The 18939-nt window shown below is 45.1% G+C and overlaps 1 protein-coding gene across 3 annotated transcripts in view; it reads right to left on the minus strand.

Annotated features, from left to right (window-relative positions):
• Nucleotides 1–18939, minus strand: part of Oga (O-GlcNAcase) — a 131303-nt gene that overhangs the window by 18507 nt on the left and 93857 nt on the right. The window contains exon 15 of one of the 3 annotated variants that reach the window (XM_075676801.1): nucleotides 8643–8905. The exons of the other annotated variants lie outside the window; for them this stretch is intronic. Coding sequence (XP_075532916.1) covers nucleotides 8871–8905 — 35 coding nt within the window. The 3' untranslated portion in view covers nucleotides 8643–8870. Of the gene's footprint in view, nucleotides 1–8642; nucleotides 8906–18939 lie in introns of those variants that run through there. 3 annotated transcript variants of the gene reach the window in all.

An 18939-nucleotide genomic window follows, 5' to 3' on the forward strand; every position in this document is an offset into this window, starting at 1 on the left:
TAGAATTATTCTACTAGCAATGCCATGCACCATCTGAAATGACGACCGAAATTTAATTATTTGTTGTATTTTAATATTTCTAGCAGATTGGGGAATCTGGAAAAATAGAAGTTCGACTGGAGGTATCATCAACTAGCCTCCAGTGCTCCTAGCACTGCGTGAATAAAATGTGAAATTAGCGCTTTGACTCAACAACATAATTCTTAAATGAAAGCAACAGTGAAGACACTGCCTCTGCAAGTGTACATTACTGTACACTATTGTGCAATACTCCACAGTACTGTGCAGCAACTGAACAAAGCACGTGGTGGCTCCAGCACCAGTTGAATGCACACTAGACCAGCTTGCTTGCAGAGATAAGCTGATTGCATGCAATGATCAAGTATGAGGAGGCTTCTGCATGCTACCTCACCCAGCAACCACAGCTTCGCCAGCTTAAAGAAAGAACCAGGTGCCTACTGCAATGAGTAAAAACATATGTTCCCTGCATAATAGAAACTTACTCGTTTTCACATTCTCGAAGCTACTACTTTGCTGCATAGCCTGAGCATCAATATGGCTAGTATTGATGCCAACAAATCTTCACAATGATTTTTTTCGCGTGACCTGACTTATAAAAGTTGGGAACTAGGAACCAGGTACATATTTTGCATATTTCAGATTTTGTTTACTTTGAGTACTTATACTAAAAATAGTAAATTATTACTTTCCTTCGTGTATCTTAAAGTGTTTCTCTTTCACATAACAACTCTAAAAAATTGTCTGAGCAATTATTACTGCTTTAATCCATTTACAGCACCAGTGACCAGGCTATAATTTATTGTACTACAATATACGTTCTGACAACTAAATCTGGAAATAAAACAAAACATAAAAGCACTGAAAATGATCAACTTCAAGTGGTAAGGAAAGAGTTAACCAGTGTGCAGCCAAATATGTCTGAATTAATGACAGTTTGATGCCATTATATAATGCATACACTTGCCAGGACCAGAGGACGAGTGAAACATCAGATTTTCCAATTTGATCTTTTGAAGGTCAACTTTTTTAAAAATTTACTGCAGCTTTTTTAGAGTGACCATAAAGTGTCAAAAATATTTTCCATAGGTAAACATCTATTGGTTATTCATGAATACAGATGGGCTTCCATAAATACTTATAATAAAAAAGTAGATACACTGAAACATATATATTCCGATTTGGCACTTGAGTATTAATCTGCATTGGATGGATCACCACTTAACTCACAGCACAATAACCAGCATGCATGCCCATAGCGCAATCTAACTGTGTGTGTGAGCACATGCAACAAAAGTCAAAGGTTGTGCATCTGTCAGAAAAACCAAATGAGTCAGAAACTTGCAGTAACCCTTTCTCTCATCGCCAACAAGGCGGCAATCAGTTTTCTCGAGTCTAAAGAAAAGAAACGCAGGCATGGCAGCATCATTTGTATATGAAAGTGCCTGCCTGTGAACAGATGTAATTGCACGCCTGTGAGCAAAAGACGAGTAAGCATCTAGCAGTGACCCTTACGAGATTAGAAACCAGATTTTACGAGCAGAATGAACGGAAACAGCCCGCAAGACGAAACCAAAACTAACTGCTGCATGCCCTCACATGTAGAGATGCTCGAGCACTTGCTGAAATACTTGTGTAAAGAAGCCATGGAATGAAAACCAAGAGAGTGGGAGCAAAAAAAGAATTCCTTGTATCCACACAGGGTGGCAGCACTTGCTGGGCAACTAAGAGTTGAAATATTGGGGCATTTTTCAAGCATACAGATGGTGGAGCGTATACAGACCACCGTGGAGCACAGGTACAGCGCTAGCAAGTCCAAAACAAGTGCAGAACAAATGTAGACAGGTTTCTCAATTGCTAGTGCTATACCTGCGCTCCACGGTGGTACAGTTCGCAGGGAAGTCGTTCCTCCAAAACGAAGGAGTATGCATTGGCTCATGCCTTGCGCCTGTATTGAGTGACCTGTTACTAGCCTGCTACGACCAAGACTCGAAAAGAACCTCCGACCAGTCCTCGTCAAGAAGGTGCTCAGACACGTCGATGACTATCTCATCTTCATTGAGGCGACGGAAGACGATCTTGCTTCAGTGATACAAGTTGGCTACAAAAGCTTTGTAGATAATATGCATGGTATTATCTAAGGAGCTACCGGAGGACAACACCTTGTGTTTTCTGGATGATGATGATGACGATGTATGGGGTTTTATGGTGCAAGGGCCAGGTATGGCCAAAGAGCACCATACACATGGTGATCGGTTTTTAATGAATTTTTCGTGAAATGGAGAAATGTACTTCGAATGGTGGATGTGGCATGGCTGTAAATAGGCCTAAATCAGACGCACTAGATTGCATAAAATATGTAGAAGGATTAAAATAATGACAATGACTGAGATGTGAACTATGGCACTGTCTTGTTACCCACGGATGATGTAACGGAACGTGTAGTGAATGCAGCACTGATGCTTCAACAGGGCCCTTCAATGCAAGGGCCTGGAGACACATGCTATGCTAAATGTAATGAATGCATCTGCAGCCTCGGGCAAGAAGCCGTACTACGTAGCATTTGGTCAGGTAATGTGCAATGTAAGAACGTCATTTGAATAATTTAAAACTGATTTGTTATTGAATAATGGGTTCGTGCCAAGAAATTGTGCTGGATGTAATGGGATATGGTGTTGATATGCCAAGGGAAAGTGCTTTTTCTTCTCGCATTCTGTTTCTTTACATTACAAGGACGTGGATGTCCGTCGGTCTTTTACCACATCTACCACATGTAGGAGGTTCATCACCAGTCAGTAAGTTGTGTGTACTGTATGTGCGCCCTATTCTCAGTCGACAGAACACGACATCAGTTCCTCATAACTTTATTATAGATGGTGAGGTGCTTAAATGTGGCCTGATTAAGTGAAGTTTATTCGAGGTTTGGGAGTCCCACAAGCGTTGCCAATAATCTCTTAATTTTTTGCGAATAAAAGGTCTCAAATCTATGGCGGAGACAGCTATGGAAGAGTTGAAATCTTTTCTTGCTGTGGATGTGGAGATTTCGTCAGAGAGCACATTACCCTTCTGTGTCCTGGCACCTAGCATATTATGACACGTTGATTACATGCATAAACAGCGCACAAGAGTGTATAAAGATTATTAATTACAGGATTTTTGTGCTTTTTTAGCTATACTAACGCCTTAACAACGCTCAGAGAGTCAGTATATATAATTGACTTTCCTAGTTTTAATTGTTTTATGTGTTTCACAGCCAATAATACTGCACAGGCTTCAGCCGTGAAAATACTTGTTTATGCATGCAGAATGCCAGAGTCAGAAAAGGACGGACCAACTGCTGCATAAGAAAGGCCGGCTTGTGACTTAGATGCATCGCTGTAGAACTCCGGCAGCAGTAGTACTTCGACTGAAGTTCAAGGAAGTGCGTTCAAATGTGCATCTCAGGAGCACGCTTACTGCCTTCAATAAACGACATATCACATTCGACGAGCTGCCACTGCCACGGCGGTGACAGCTTCGCTGGAAGCATTGGATGGTGTTCTACAAGTGGGACACACATTTCTCCACTAAGGTTCCTTACATGGAGCGAGAAGGGCTTTCTGGCTGTAGGCAGATTATTAAAAACTATGGCACAGGATACGTCATTTACAGTTGTGCAACAAGGATGTTAAGGATTCGAGTTTACTTTCGGATAATATATAAAGCTGGAATATGACCTCTGCAGACGGAGTGACCACTCGTTTGATTCTGCATAGAGACTTTCTACAGGGCTTGTCCTGAAAGCACCAGTCGCTACGCGGATACCTAAGTGGTGCACAGGGTCTAGGATTTTAGTGTGCTCGGCGTTGCAGAATGATAGATTATAGCACCATAGTCAAGACGAGAACGGACAAGGCTCCTGTACAAGTTCAGGAGACATTTTCATCACTGCCCCATGTTGTGCAAGACAGAATTTTTAAAATATTCATCGTCTTCAAAAATTTGTCTTCAGATACTTAAGTTGGGGGATGAAAGTAAGCTTAGAGTCTAGAATTATTCCCAGGAATTTGTGTTCACTGCTCACAGATAGTTGCTCCCAATCACGGAGCAAGAAACATTTAGGAGTGGAAACTCCGCTGTTTGCGGCGACCAGAAAAAGTCACATGCCCGCGGAGCCGTTATCGTGCTGGCAGCGCCTGGCGGCCTGGAAAGAAATTACCGCCGTTGACAGCGCGCAAAAGCCGCCTGCCCGGGCGCTGCATTTTTTTTTTTTTCGCTGCGGCTTCTACGACGCGCCACATGGCGCTGCCACTGTATGCGGTCCCGTCAGCGCATACAACAACTGTGACCTTATCTGGTCGCCCGCGCTCGCTCGCGCTGATGGGAGTTTCACCTCCTAAATGTCTTACTCCATGCTCCCAATTGATCGTGAGTTTTGGCACTAGTGTTATGCCTCTTTTGTTTGAAAAGAGCACACACATACTTTTGTGGCAATTTATTTTAAAGCCATTTGCATTCGCCCATTTAGATAACATGTTTAATGTAAGCTGTATCTGTCGTTCGCAGATCTCAACGTTACACAATTTAAAACATACCTGTACATCAACATACACAGAATAAAACATTGTGCTTGGTATGACCGTATACAGGGAGTTCATCTTTACAATAAACAGTGTGAAACTAAGCACACCCCCTTGCGGCACCCCAGTCTTCTAGGTGAATGTTCTAGATAAAGCATTGCCCACTCTCACACGAAACGTGTGGTTGGATAAGTAGCTTTTCACTGTGTTTAACATATTTCCTCGGACCCCCATCGCCGAAAGATCTCGCAAAATCCCGAAGCGCCATGTCGTATCATAGGCTTTCTCTAAATCTAGAAATACTGAAAGCAAAAACTGCTTATGTATAAACGCATCTCTCATGTTCGTCTCGATACGAACGAGGTGGTCTATTGTCGATCTCCCTTTTCAGAACCCACACTGGAAGGGGGCTATCTTTTGCTATTTTCTAGTAAAGAGATTAAGCGCCGGTTTATTTTTTCACACAGCGTGCACAGACAGCTTGTTATGCTACTGCAGGGTGTCTACCAAGTTGACATTTCCAAATTCCCCGTGTTTTACAGGTTTTCCCCGAGAGCCTTTGCAATATTCCCTGAGTGACACAAAACTTTGTTTTATGTCAAGACTGGCTCCCTACATCATGTCGTCTAATGGTGTCACTCTCTGTAAGCATGCTAAAAAATAAAAAACAACTTAATCCAGCTTGAATAGTAAGGGGTAGTGTTTATTCAAAAAGAAAACAGTAGGGAGTGTTAGTAATATGCACAGCAAATAAAATATATTCGAAAGAAATAGTAAAACCCATTACAAATTGAGTCTAACATTCCCAAATACGAATAAGAGAGATGCATACAGAATATTTTCGAATATGAGCTATTTCTATCAACTGATAGCAAGCTAATTGGTATGAGGCCGGAAGTTTATCACAAGTGAGATTCTATCGCAACAGCTGGAAGTCAACCTCAACTGTCCTGACATACTCTCAGCCTGCATACAATGCCTCAGTGTTGCATTTCACTGTTTTAAAGAGTTCTTTTTTTTTTTTTGCTTGGATGAGGGGCACCTGCATCTTGGTATCACCCAATGCTTTGCTTTTAGAGTGCAAGCTCCTCCAAAAAACGGCGGCATGCTTCCTTTCCCGTTCATTTCTGAATGTGTACGTTCTTTGTTTTCTTGTTCTCCTTCGGCTGCGCTTTCGCTACATGGACTATTTGAAGCATCCTTTTGGACAGTTTGTATAGTCAGCGTCCGATTTTTTGGACCGCCTAGGGGCTGCGAAAACGCTTGAAAAAATGAATGGATGTTTTTTACAGCCCTTAAGGGTTCAAATCGCCACATGCATGCCCAAAGAAGCTCTGAAGGCCTGCCAGTACACTTATTAGGCATATCGGTGCTTGTACTGTGAAAGAAGATGGCGGGTGCACGCGTGTATAATTAAGGAATACATGCTGTGTTCCAAACGAGAAGAAAGGGGGTTAACCGAGGGACCCGATTTTTATTAGTCATATTATAACAAGCCAACAAACACTGACACCAAGGACAACATAGAGGAAATTACTTGTGCTTTATAAATGAAATAAAACAATAAATTAATGGAAATTAAAGTGGATTAAAAAGCAACTTGCCACAGGGGGCGAACGATCCCACAATCTTCGCATTTCGCGTGCGATGCTCTACCAATTGAGCTGCCGCGGCACCGTTTCCCCATCCACTTTCTTGGGTATTTATGTTTCCTAGTAGAACCCTGGGAGTGTTAGCCAGCGCCGCCACTCACAGACCTTGGCGGCGGAAGTGGAACATCCATTCTGCCACAGGCGTCACGAGAATGTGACCTTTTTTGTTGAGTTTTTTTTTCATCCACTTTCATTTTCATCAATTTATCGTTTCTTTATTTCATTTATTAAGTACAAGTATTTTCCCTATGTTGTCCTTGATGTCAGTGTTTGTTGGTTTCTTACGATACTGTGTCCCGTGACAGTTGCCCCTTCCCACACTTGTTATGCTTCAAAGCGTAACATTCTGTAATGAGGTGAAGCTGACTTTCAGGAACCAGCATTATGCAACGCGCTGTGCTTTCCGAACTTCGCAGCCAATTGTAATGACCACAAAGGCGAAGCCGATGCCATTACTGACAGCGACAAATTGTTTAAATGAAAAGCACGGCACAGAATGGTAAGAAGCTTAATACTGAACCTCGAAGCTGCTAGGCGTCTCAGCTAGGCCCTGTAGCAACCACCATAGAGTTTCCTACAAAAATTACTAGAGGGAACTCTGGTGCTAGTGTCTATGGGAGCTGCAATGGGAGCGGTTGTCCCAGCATGGGAATTATGGGAACTACATGGATTTGATTAAACTTCGTCCTTTTGGCTTTAAACGGCTTTGTGACTTTGTAAACTCGTCATTTTCAACAGTGTAATGCGTAATAAATAATTAAATAAACATCATTAAAATTGACCGACGGCAGGATTCAAACACAGGGACTCTAGCACAGAAGCCTGATATTGAAACCATTAAGCCACGGAAGCATGTATCGACAAGCCAATGAAATGCCCTTATGAATTTATCGCAGGCATGCCAGTGCCTTGAGACGCTTGGCGCGTTTCGATTTGGCCACCTGGACAAGATCAATCGGTGCAATTAATAGCAATTGTACGCGTTCCCGGCGTCTTCTGCACTTCGAAGAATATAGATTGCTCTGAAATATACGACAATAAGAATTATATAGCGTAATATACAAAGCCACAATAACGTCTGAATCCACAAGCACGAAGATCAGACAAATCCATGAACTTCCCATCATTCCCATGGTAGGACAACGACTGCAGCGCCAGAGTTCCCTCTAGTAATTTTTGTAGGAAACTCTATGGCCGCCACCACTGCCATGGTAGTGGCTACAGCAGCCAGCGGATCTGCGTGCGAGTGTTCCTGTTCGAGGCAACGAGGTTATCAAAATGGTGGCGGTTGTGGCTTTTATTAATGCCGTTTCGGACATGTGGTCACAGCAAAAAGACCGGAAAATCGGACGGCGAAGGGTTCTTGCGTCTGAAATTTCAGACGTTCTTATACATTGACCCTATGGTGCCATGAAGCCGTCCGAATTATCTGGCATCCGGAAAGTAGCTCGTTGACTGTACTCTGGCAACTCCTCCAGCCGACGACACCGCGCCAAAGACCATTCGTTACGATTCCTCTGTTACTAAGGCCAGCACTACCGTGACTTTCGTTCCCTTTCAATAAAATTACAGCCGATTTTCCCTGATGAAAGTGCAAATTCCCTGAGTTTTTCCAGACTACTCAAAATCCCTGAGAATTCCCGGTTGGTAGACACCCTGCGTAACTGGCCTGTGGCTGCTGGCTGATTAGTCTTTACCTTGTTTAAGTATCGGGAAGACTATGGCTTCTTTCCATGAATGAGGATGGAATATAGCCAGCCACCCACACGGCATTGAAGAGAGAGGTGCGTTTTCAGTGCTTCAGGGTGCAGGTATCTAATCATTTCATACATAATGCGATCGCCACCTGGCGCCGACTTTTTGCAACAAGCGAGAGACGCCTTAAGGGGGTAGGCTACCCTTGAGACCGAACTTTTTTATTTTTTAGGATATCCGGATGAAACTTTCAGGGTACGTTCACACCACCGAACTATGAGGAACTGCAAAGTTTCATGAAGATGTGTGTATTAGTTCCAGAGTTATTGCCGTCTAACTAGGTGGTTCATGTATATGCCTGAGCCAGAGCCTGGAGAAATGCCAGGACATCGTAGGAAGCTGAAATTCACTGTGATGATCCCTTGATAAGTATCCCAGGGGGCTACAGAGCTTTTTTCTTTAATTTACCCTCCAAAAATTTTAAGACAACTTTGAATTTGATGTAGCCAGTAATGACCATATTTGTCAAAAAATAATTGTTTATTATAAATTAACTGCACCAGCTTTGGAAAAAAAGAAGCCTGTTACCACCTGGCAAAGTCATTCAGGAACAGAATAGAAAAAAAAAAACAGCATACAAATCTGAAGAGCGGTCCTTGAGATATCGCCTTCCCCAGCACCACTACTAGTGAAAAAATCCATTCCGAGAAAACAAGCCTTAAAGCTGAACACATGTTTTTTTATTAGAAAGCTCCTACGGAGCTTCTAATTAGCTCTTGCGGCTCCAGGCAAACTCGATGTGTTAGTTTTCCACTGGCGACAGCCGACAGCACAGTTCCGCCGCTGAAAAGCGTTTACGCAGTCGGCACTCACTGCGGCAGATCGCAAGTTCGATGCTCGTACAAGACGCCCATATCGCGCTCCTGCGCACCGAGCATCTGCACTGTCATGGGCCTTGCCGGAATCGCGTGCAGCAAAGAACTAGCAAAAAAAAAAAAAAAAAGAAAGTTGAGAAAATAATCTAAAAGACAATGATAGGCGATTAACAGCTCGAAAGCAGGCGTCTGTTGAGGAGGATGGAGCAATGGGCAACAACGACGTGAGCGCGGCGGGCGCAGCATCAAAGGGAGCAGCCGCCGCCGCCTGCGCAGCAGCCAATGGCAGACTCGCTTTAGCTCGCGGGATTTGAACGCGCTACTCCGGCCAATCCACGCTTGCGCATCGCATCGCGGGAAAACGCCCAACTGCGCCGACAATGCCATTTTGCAAGGCGGCAAAACAAAAAAAATTCAGGGTCAGAACGACACCAAGATGGCGCGGGCAGGCCGCATGGGCCGGGAACGGCGCGCGCGCCAAGTTCGACTTCATTTCGGCATTTGCGCGTGTTCTGTGGGCCGCGGTGGCCTCAAAAGTAGCGTTTTTTTATTTTTACTTTGCGGTTTAATTAGGTGCTGATAATTACAGAACAGGTAGTTTGTGAGACATACAACCCAAAAATATTGTTTTTCAAAAATCGACTTTTTCGCGATTTTTCGGTTTTCGAGGGCCGCGTCCCTGTTTAATTTCAGCTAAGCTAAATGGATGATTGTAAACCTCATTCGATGTGTCTTCGTGATTAAGGGGCTGTCTCTCTTCACGCTCTTTGAAAAATTCCATATAGTGTGATGCACTTGAACATATTCAAAGTGTTCACCTAGACAATCCGCCTAATCTTCCAGGCTATCACCTCGGGTACTTACTAAGGGTAGAGGATGCGTCTCTCGGCCTACTAATTTATTCACCCTATTCCAGACTTTCGTCTCGTCCGTGTAGGAAGTTATACCAGAGATGTACTTCTCGCAACTCTCCCTTTTAGCACGTCGTGTTCTACCCTGAGCTGCTATTTGTTTAAAACTAATCAGGTTTTCGGCGGGTTGGAAAGTTGCGAAGTCGTCCCCAAGCTTTGTTTTGGTTTTTCCATCCTTTTTTTTACATTCTTCATTTCACCATGGGATATGTCGCTTATTTGACAGTCCGTTAGTTTCACGAATGCATTTTCTCGCAGCCTCAATGATAAAGCTTGTAATATATGCCACAGCATTGTCTACACTGAGAGAATCTATTTCATCCCGGATTATATATGTTAGTTCTCGGAAAAGTTCCCAGTTAGCCGATTCAATCTTCCACCAGGGAGCATGTGGCAAGCATCCATCTTGTTTTGTTAAGTTTAACATAGCTGGGAAGTAGTCGGTTCCAAAGGGGTTCTTCAGAACGGACCACTCAAGGTACGGCATTAGTGTACTCGACACTATGCTTACATCTATCGAGGAGTATGTATTATGTGCCACGCTGTGGTATGTCGGCTCTTCTTCATTAAGTATACATGGTCCTGAGGGAAAAAAAGTTTTCGATTATGCGACCTCTTGCATTGTAACGAGAGTCTCCCCACAAAGTGTTACGTGCGTTTAAATATCCGACAACTATGTATGGCGCAGGAAGTTCATGTATGTAGTTTTGAAATTCGGTTTTAGTAAGTTGATAATTTGGAGGGATGTACACAGAGCTGATAGTGACCAGCTTGACAAACAACACCCCTCAGATAGCAACTGCCTCTAGGGGCTTACGAAGTTTTAATTCCAGGCAAGCAACACCTCTGTCTACAATGATTGCAACACCACCGGATGACACGAGAGTGTCATCGCGGTCTTTACGAAAAATAGCATATTGACGAAGGAAATTTGCCTATGTTTGAGGTGTGTTTCTTGAACACACAGCACCTTTGGACTATATTCATGTAGGACTTCTTTAATGTTGTCGAGGTTATGTAGAAGTTTTCGTACACTCCATTATAGTGTTTGTGTCCCCATTATAAAAAAATGAGTCGTGTGCTGTGTGTTAAAGAGATGAGGATTAGCTCACGGGCCCTTTGGAGGCGCCGTGACGCGACTCTTGTCTTTTTTGGAGCGGTCGAAGGAGGCTCGTAGCTCCTTAGGCGCTGGTGGCGCCATCTGGCTGGTTGTTGTGTCCATCATCTCTTGCGAGGCGCTGGACACACGCTCTTCCGAGCGCTGTGCGCAAGAGCGCTGTGTTTGACGTGAAGGCCTCGGCACGTTGGACGAGGCCTTTGAGACCACCTGCCCGGAGGTCGACGGCCCGTTCTGGGCTGGCAGAGCAGCGCTGGCTGCAGCCACCACGGGGACAGATGGGGTCACTGCCGGCTCACTCAGTGTGGGCCGGACAGGCGCCGGGGGCCGTTGTGGCACTGCCCACTGACGTGCCACTTCGGCAAAGCTGACTTTAGGAAGGTAGGACACCCGCCTGAGTGCTTCCTTGAATGAGATGTTTTCTTTTACTTTTATTGTGACAATTCTTTTTTCTTTTTTCCATGATGGACACGACCGCGAGTACGCGGCATGCTCCTCATCACAGTTCACACAGTGGAGAGAGTTTTCACATGACTCAGCAGAGTGCTCATGAGCACTGCATTTTGCACACGTTTGGTGGCCGCGGCAGTTTTGTGAGCTCTGGCCAAATTGCTGGCATTTAAAACATCTCAGAGGGTTTGGGACATATGGTCTCAAACCTCTATACTCTCAGTGAGCACACTTGAACCAAAGGTAAGAATGAGATGTTTTGTTTTAATCTCTTTTCCATCACGCCTTAGCAGAATTCTCTTAACATTGATTACGTTCTGATCGCTCCAGCCTTCTACTAGTTCAACGTCCGTAAGCTCCATTAGATTATCATCAGAAACTACACCATGGGTGGTGTTCATTGTGCGCTGTGGGGTCACTGTCACTGGGACATCTCCAAATGATACTAGGTTATGCAGTTTCTCGTGTTGCTTTTTCTCATGGAGTTCCAAAATGAGATAGCCGCTAGCCATCTTTGATGCTTTATGGATGTCAGACTCTGGAGTTTTGCAAGACGCGTAGCGCCACCTGCTGGTGAGAAGAGGCAGTAATTGAGTAGTGCAAAGCCCGACTCCCCTGCTAAGTTGCCTATGCAGCTAGCGACTGCGAAACAATGATTTAACTAGATTTTGGTCCATATTGCGAGTGTTTTGCGCATTTAACACCCAGACAGAGAGCTATGAATTTCTCCGCTAGTCGGACGCGCCGCCAAACTGCTATAAAGCACTTGCTGGCTCACCCGTCAGACTGATGGCAGGAACGACAGTAACCTCGATAGCTTCACGCGCTACGAAGAAACGCCGCAATCGATGCCACTGTTGTGTTGTAAATTGCCATGACCGTGAAGGACTGAATAACAACGTTCAGTTTTACCGATTTCCATCGCGATCGTATGAAGGGGAAAGGCGAGAGCGCTGGATACGGGCCGTTCAACCTGTTGGGTAATGGAATTACTTGCATTCCCCACAACACAGCGGCTCACATGAAAGTGCAACAATTTTGTTCTGTTGCAATTGTGTTGCGTAGCTCTGATGGAGGACTGCGGTAACCAAGTGAAAACTCAAGAATCTGCAGCCGCCACTTAGTTGGTAACAGAAAAACCAATGTTGCGAACCATCCTGCGTATGTGCCATCGATATTTCCACCTTTTAACAGGCGTCCGCCTCCGCTTGACTCAGCAAGTGAACAGGGAGATTTGGCAGGTCAGTTTAACCAAAGATTTTGGTTTGTTTATGAATTCAAGATCATGTTCTAGAGCATCGTTGTATCGCGAGCTCATTTCTAGTTTCGGTATTTTGCATGTCCTGCGCCGATACAACAAGCATGTTTCGCAATGTGCTGAGCCTGCGTTTTTTCAAATGTGAGCAATAAAGTTGCTGTAGCAGCACTGGATGAGTAGTTGCGAAGTAACTCACGTGTGTAAAGAAAAAGATGTGTTTATTTACATTTATTTGTGCGTGCTTGTTGAATTGAAGCGTCTACGAAAAGTTCAAAGCTACTGAGTGAGGCTGTAGCTCCTGTGAGAAAGAAAGATGCAGCACGTAGGCACTGTAAGAAGCTTACTTTCGTTATTTTCACACGCTGTTTGCTGCCCTGAAAAAGGCTATGGAAGGATTTACTCTCTGTAAATAATGGCGAGAAAAAACATTACAATAATTAAGTCTTGTGTTCAGGACATTTTCAATATGAACCAATTTTAAATGCCTAGATTTTTATGCTGATATGCCTATAAACAAACCTGATGCTCTCTGTACTTGCGAGTTGCAGCACGCTGAAATAACACATGAAACTTCTTTTATATTGTACTGTACACGTACTTCGTCCTGCTGAGCTTCCTCCCTTTCCGAAGCGTGGATGGGCGGAAGATGCTTTCCAGGTCCTTGATTTTTAGGAACCCGTGCCTCAACACAACCGAAAGCGGAGAGTCCATTGTGGCCTACGAACCTTCGCTTGCGGACAGCTCTTTTTGCACTACTCAGTTCGCGCCAAGTCTGCGATGGGGGCGCTGGTGACGGGTTTTTCCGCAGCGCCGCCTGGGCAAAGTCTGAGGTCTATAGCCTGGTCCAAGTGCCTGAGTTAGGGATTTCGAAACAACAAAAGGTGAGATTGTTCGTGCTTGTTTTTCTTGTTTTTCAGAGTGGATGACATGAAATCGCAGGAAGGTTTCTTTTTGGCGTCCAAAAAATTCAAAGATTTCTTCAGTGCGCCTCCTCCTCAGGGAGCGATCAGGTAGTGGGAGGAAGGAACTAGCCATAAGTGAGAGTATTTTTCGGCAGTAGTGCCACCTACCCACTATGGAGCTCTACAGGGGGACGCTGCAGGGCCTGTAAAAACAGGGCCTTCAAATGCCAGCTGTACGCTGCCACTATAACTAAATATGATATAACCTAGGTTGGCTACTCACACAAGGATAACCCTTGCTGCCAGGAAGATCGGAAGTAATAAAGAAATGAGTAGGAGATAGGCAAGATGTAAGGTCTAGAGAGAAAGACGAAGGTTGGAGAGGAGGATAGGAAAAAGCAACTACTGCTTTCCCCACGTGGGGGGGGGTCGTCTACGTGAAGCAGAGGCCAAAGGGGTGTGCTGCCGCCGCCGAGGGGCCGTAAAGGGCCAAACACCTGGCATTGGCTCAACCTCCAGGATCTCCTTTTCCCCGGACACGGCTAAGCCGCGCACAGCTACACGCGGGAGGGTTCAACCCTCGTGTGCTTGGGTACGTGGTGTCGCAAAACCAAAACCAGGCCAAGCACAAGCTGCCTGGCTCTGGCTTGAACCAAGAGTCCGCTGAGCAGTATGTTCTTGCTCTGTGCATCCTGTATCCACAGAAGAAGCCCTTCTTCTAAGGCAGGATGGGAGGACTCACGGAGTTTCTATCTGCTTGCTCCGGTTGGCACTTCTTTTAACAGCTTCTCTCATTGGGTTTGAATCCTACCGATCGTCCTTCTAGACAACCCAAATTTCCTGGTGGCGTCTCCTTGCTTCATTTTGCACTTTATATCCGTAATGATTTCCAACTTTTTTGTGACAGTCGGGAAAGTACAGCGCTTGAAGGAGCTGTCCGCCATACTGAAGCGGTGACAGCCAGGCAACGACAGTGAATAAAGGCAACAGCACATGGAGAAAGAAAATTGGAACAGTAGGGTGATGACAATTTGGCTATACACTGTAGAGAGCGTTGATTGGGTCACCTTCAGGATTGCCCACTGAAGCTTAAGCAAAACTAAGAAATTATAACAAAACTCAATTTAAAATATATATATAGGGATGTATAAATGGTGAAAATGATGGGTAAAATCGACGATTTCTAAAAGTATAGCCATTGAGATTTGTAGCTCGCACTGTCGTCGTCCATAACCATTGTACAACCAGCTTGTTTTGGTTTTGACTTCGCTATTCTCTCGCTTTTCTGCCGATTGTTAGCTCGCTCAAGTGCCTGCACATGCAGTTGCGCTTGTACCCTTGGCGGTAAGCTTGAAGTGCTTCTCTGTGAAGCATTCTCGTTGCAGTGGCCTTTAATCATTGTTTTTTTGCTGACTGATCCACTTTACGCGTGCCTGTTGCTTTCTTTTGCTTCCACAACGGACGTGAACGCAATCAGTGGCCGACGGCACCACATGTAAGGTTAGAATGAGTTACAAGCAAGGTTACTGACCAAAATTCACTGACAGCTTGTCCTTTACAACAGACTGTCTTCTATATCTGGTGTCTCTTACGAAAGAGGTCCAATAATTGGGAGAGATAGGGCGGCCAATCATGAGGGCGAATAGTGCCCATTATACCCGATTGTCCGTTAGATCCATGCCTCTTATAACAGGATTTAACTGTATTTGCAATCAACTTGGTTGCGTGACCGCTGTCAAGCGCTGATATGAATGAGCCTTTAGTGCCCGGAGAGTGTGCCCACAAATTAAAAGCAAATGTGTAAAAAGATACGATATTCATCCTGAGAAAAGACGGAAGTTGATGGCGATAGCAAAGAGACAACTACACGAAGTAAGGTTAGTACCGTAAAAAATCGGAAACTAGGTTTAAAAACTATATTCAGCAAGAAGTTGACCCCCATATTATTTACTTGTCATTTTTTACTGGTCTATACTGTTTCTTTTTCTTTTTTCATTTCTTTAGAATTAATGTTAGGGAGGTCGACCTATATTCTGCATTTTACAGGTAGTTTTATTGGTGTCACACGTGCTCAGGCAAGCATTAACAGATCTGACTTGATGACCACGACTTTGTTTGTGGTCATCATGATTTTTGTTGCAAGAAAATCAGCGTCTTGTTTCACATGAAAAATAGTTTTTCGTTTTTAATGTTTGTTCCCTCCTCACATAGTCACGGTTCAATCGCTGCTACCACAACCACCCTCGCTGATGTCAGTGGCAATTGGTTCTGGATTGCTTTTCGCCTGAAGCTTCGAGACCCATTTGGATTGACTTTGGTGTGTGTACGCATTTTGTTGTTCCTGTGCCTTGTATCAGCACGGCAAGATGTTGACGGGTCATTAAAATCCGCAGGAGACCTTTTGCTAAGCTTGTCTGCTATGAATTGACAGGAGTAAACTCGAGTTATGTTCTGAAAATGTATATTTAATTCGAACCCAACAAGCTACTAAGGATATATGAAGACTATACCCTCAAACCTCACTATAACAAAATTGAAGGGGGAGCTGAAATTACTTCGTTATATACGTTCCTTCATTATATGCATTGTTGCCATTTACTGCTACATATGTCCAATGGGGTGTACAATTGCATGTGAATAAGAGATGGCCTTGCAGCCCGTGGAGCCACTACCTATACAGTCATAGATGCGATGAAGTTTGAATAAAACAACAAAAGAATCTTCGGCGTGTGATGCGACTTCTTAGAACCTGACACGACAGACTTTAGGCAGCTGCCTTCTGTTCTATTGTGATAGTCTTTCGAGTCTGCTTTCCATTTGGCTCGTTGTGGTCGAGCAGCACATGGCACACAACACAGAACTCGTCTGTGTGATCGAGGAGGTAAACAAATAACACAGTGCCGGCTTGGCTTGGCCGGCTCATGGCTAATGCGATCTCGGAGGCCACAACCAGCTGCCAGCCAGCAGCACGCCACAGGGAGAGCGGGAGAAGTGAATGCATGACCTGGGCGTGACCCCCGAGATTGCGCCAGGGTGGTCTCCGAGGCCAACCCCCAGTTGCGGCTACCTGCGCGGCGCACTGTAGAGAAATAGAGAAGTGAATGCACCACTGCACTCCTCTGGCGTGCTCTCCCACAAGGATGTAGTGCGCTTCGTGCTCCGTGCAAATAAGTTTGCCTCTTCTATGTAAAGAAGCCCCCTGTTCCGTTTCTCCAACCTGTCAACCGTCTTTTTCACTCTCTCGCTCTCTCAACCTCGTACTCATCACGAAAGAGGCAACCCTCACCAAGGCTCGGATGACGGTGTCTCGGATGACTCGGATGACGCGCTTAGCCTCCATGTGACGCCTAGATAGCATAGGCCAGCTACCTGTGATGAGATGCATCAGTGAATGCGTCGAACACGTCATCTCCTGTTAAAAATGCCTATTGATGGCTTGCCCACGAAAAATTTGAATGCGAAAATGGTAGCTAACAATGAATTATTACAGTATTTACACAATGTGCGCCTTTTTTTCCAAGAAAATTTGATAATTGCTTGGGCAGTGCAAACTGACATGAAACCAAAACCCTGTTCGGAACAGCCTATCCTCAAAGCCTGGCTAGCCAGCGTCACTGCCATCACAGGATGGCAACTGTGGATGGCAAGACAGAACAAGTTCTCGCATAGTGTGAGGACGACAACAGAACGCTTGCCATTTGATTACGAAAGCCCATTCATACGATAAGTACAGTATTTACATGATTGCAAGTCGACTCGAATGTAAGTCGACTCCCCCCCCCCCCCCCCCAGAGAAAAAAAAAAAAGGGTATACCCAAGGGCGCATTCGATAACGAAAATTTATTAGTAGCTGACATGGTCACTGGACTACTCGTCTTCACTAGCGCTGCCATCGTCATCGTTGCTGCGGTCCCACAGCGCGTCGTGGTCCAGCGAAATTTCACATTTGGCAAACGACCGCACCAGGACATCTTGTGGAACAGCAGTCAACGCTGAATGCACCCAACCACACGCAGCCGTCAGGGAGGCTCTTTTGACAGGTCCGGTTGGCATAATTTTGCGGTCTTCTGCCACCAGCCACTCGTACTCGCGGAGGAGCAGGGCCTTAAAATTAAGGCGAAGGTCCGGGCTTGTTTCATGACCATGTCGCACTTCACTGGCAGGGTCTGATCACGCATTTCAGCGACGTACGCGGCAAGCTTAGCCTACAACTCCGGAAAGCGTCCAGACTTCGGCATGTGGAAAATTTCTCACTTGCCGTCATAGGTGAAAATTTCGCTTCGCTGCAGTCACCACTCTCGCACCACCTGTTCAGAAACATCCGAAATTGCGGCCCGCTGCGCAGTGATTTGTTTCTTCGGCGTAAAGGATTGCAGCCCTCTTGAATGCTGCTGTGAATGAATGCCAAACGATTAGTGGGCCTGGAGCACTCATGACGACTGGGGAAGCATAGAAGTAGCACGTACCCGGCAGTCAAGTGGAATGCGTCAAACCAATGCCATTGCCTTTCAACAGAAAAAGAGAAACCTGCGAGCGGTGTCTGCTCTTCCACGAACTACTGATACTCTCCGCAAACGCAGCCGTTCTGAGGGTGCCCCGCCGCAAATGGGAACCGTGGCGCTTCCATCAACTATCGACACCCCCCCATGGGTGTTGCATGCACTGTAAAACTCTCAAAAATGTTGAAAAACCCTTCCAAAAGCAAACACATACGCGGGATAGCGAAAAGATACGGGTAGGGCCATAGAGCAAACATAAAATTGTAACTACGCTGTAGCTCCCGTAGGTCTCGTTTTTTTTTGGCGTGGCCATGTCTTAATTTCGATTGTAAGTCGACCCCCCAACTTCAGACTTTCAAATTAAAAAAAAGCAGTCGACTTACAATCGTGTAAATACGGTAATATTGCTCTAGCCAAGTGTAAAACATTTTAAACATTTACAAAAACAATGTGTTAACTCCTGCGAAAAATTTACACCAGCGGCAAAGAAGAATACATTTCGTTACTGCTACTGTGTGTGGTTGTGCTCTACGCCACCAGGTGGCTGCACCATGCAGACCATTCACATTTGCGCTTCTGTTCATCCTGCGATATGACACGGGGACACGGCCAGGCCCTGTCTCCTCGCACTTGTGTTTACCCTAATACCGGACTCGCTAAACGCTATTGTGTTAGTAATCTTCCGGTGTAAAGTGACAGCCGCAAATGCGCAAATCTTGGCGCCAATCGGATAGCGGCAGTCCGATGCACTGCAGCCAGTACGCTCGTCTACTGGCTTGCAGAGGGACACAATGCCGCAGCTTGAAATATTGCCAGTCGCTACATTTGCAGTCCACAACGCAACAAAGTCGAATCATAGCACTCGCCAAAGACGGAGCACGTTGTAACACAAGCAGACGACACTTGCTGTGTGCTGGAAGGGCTTAATTAAGTGTAATGAAAAATTTTTCTTCTGCATTCTCTTTATGTTACATTCTTTTAATAAAAACAAATTAACTAACAT

Source organism: Dermacentor variabilis, unplaced genomic scaffold (assembly GCF_050947875.1).
Source record: "Dermacentor variabilis isolate Ectoservices unplaced genomic scaffold, ASM5094787v1 scaffold_12, whole genome shotgun sequence".
Lineage (NCBI taxonomy): Eukaryota > Metazoa > Arthropoda > Arachnida > Ixodida > Ixodidae > Dermacentor > Dermacentor variabilis.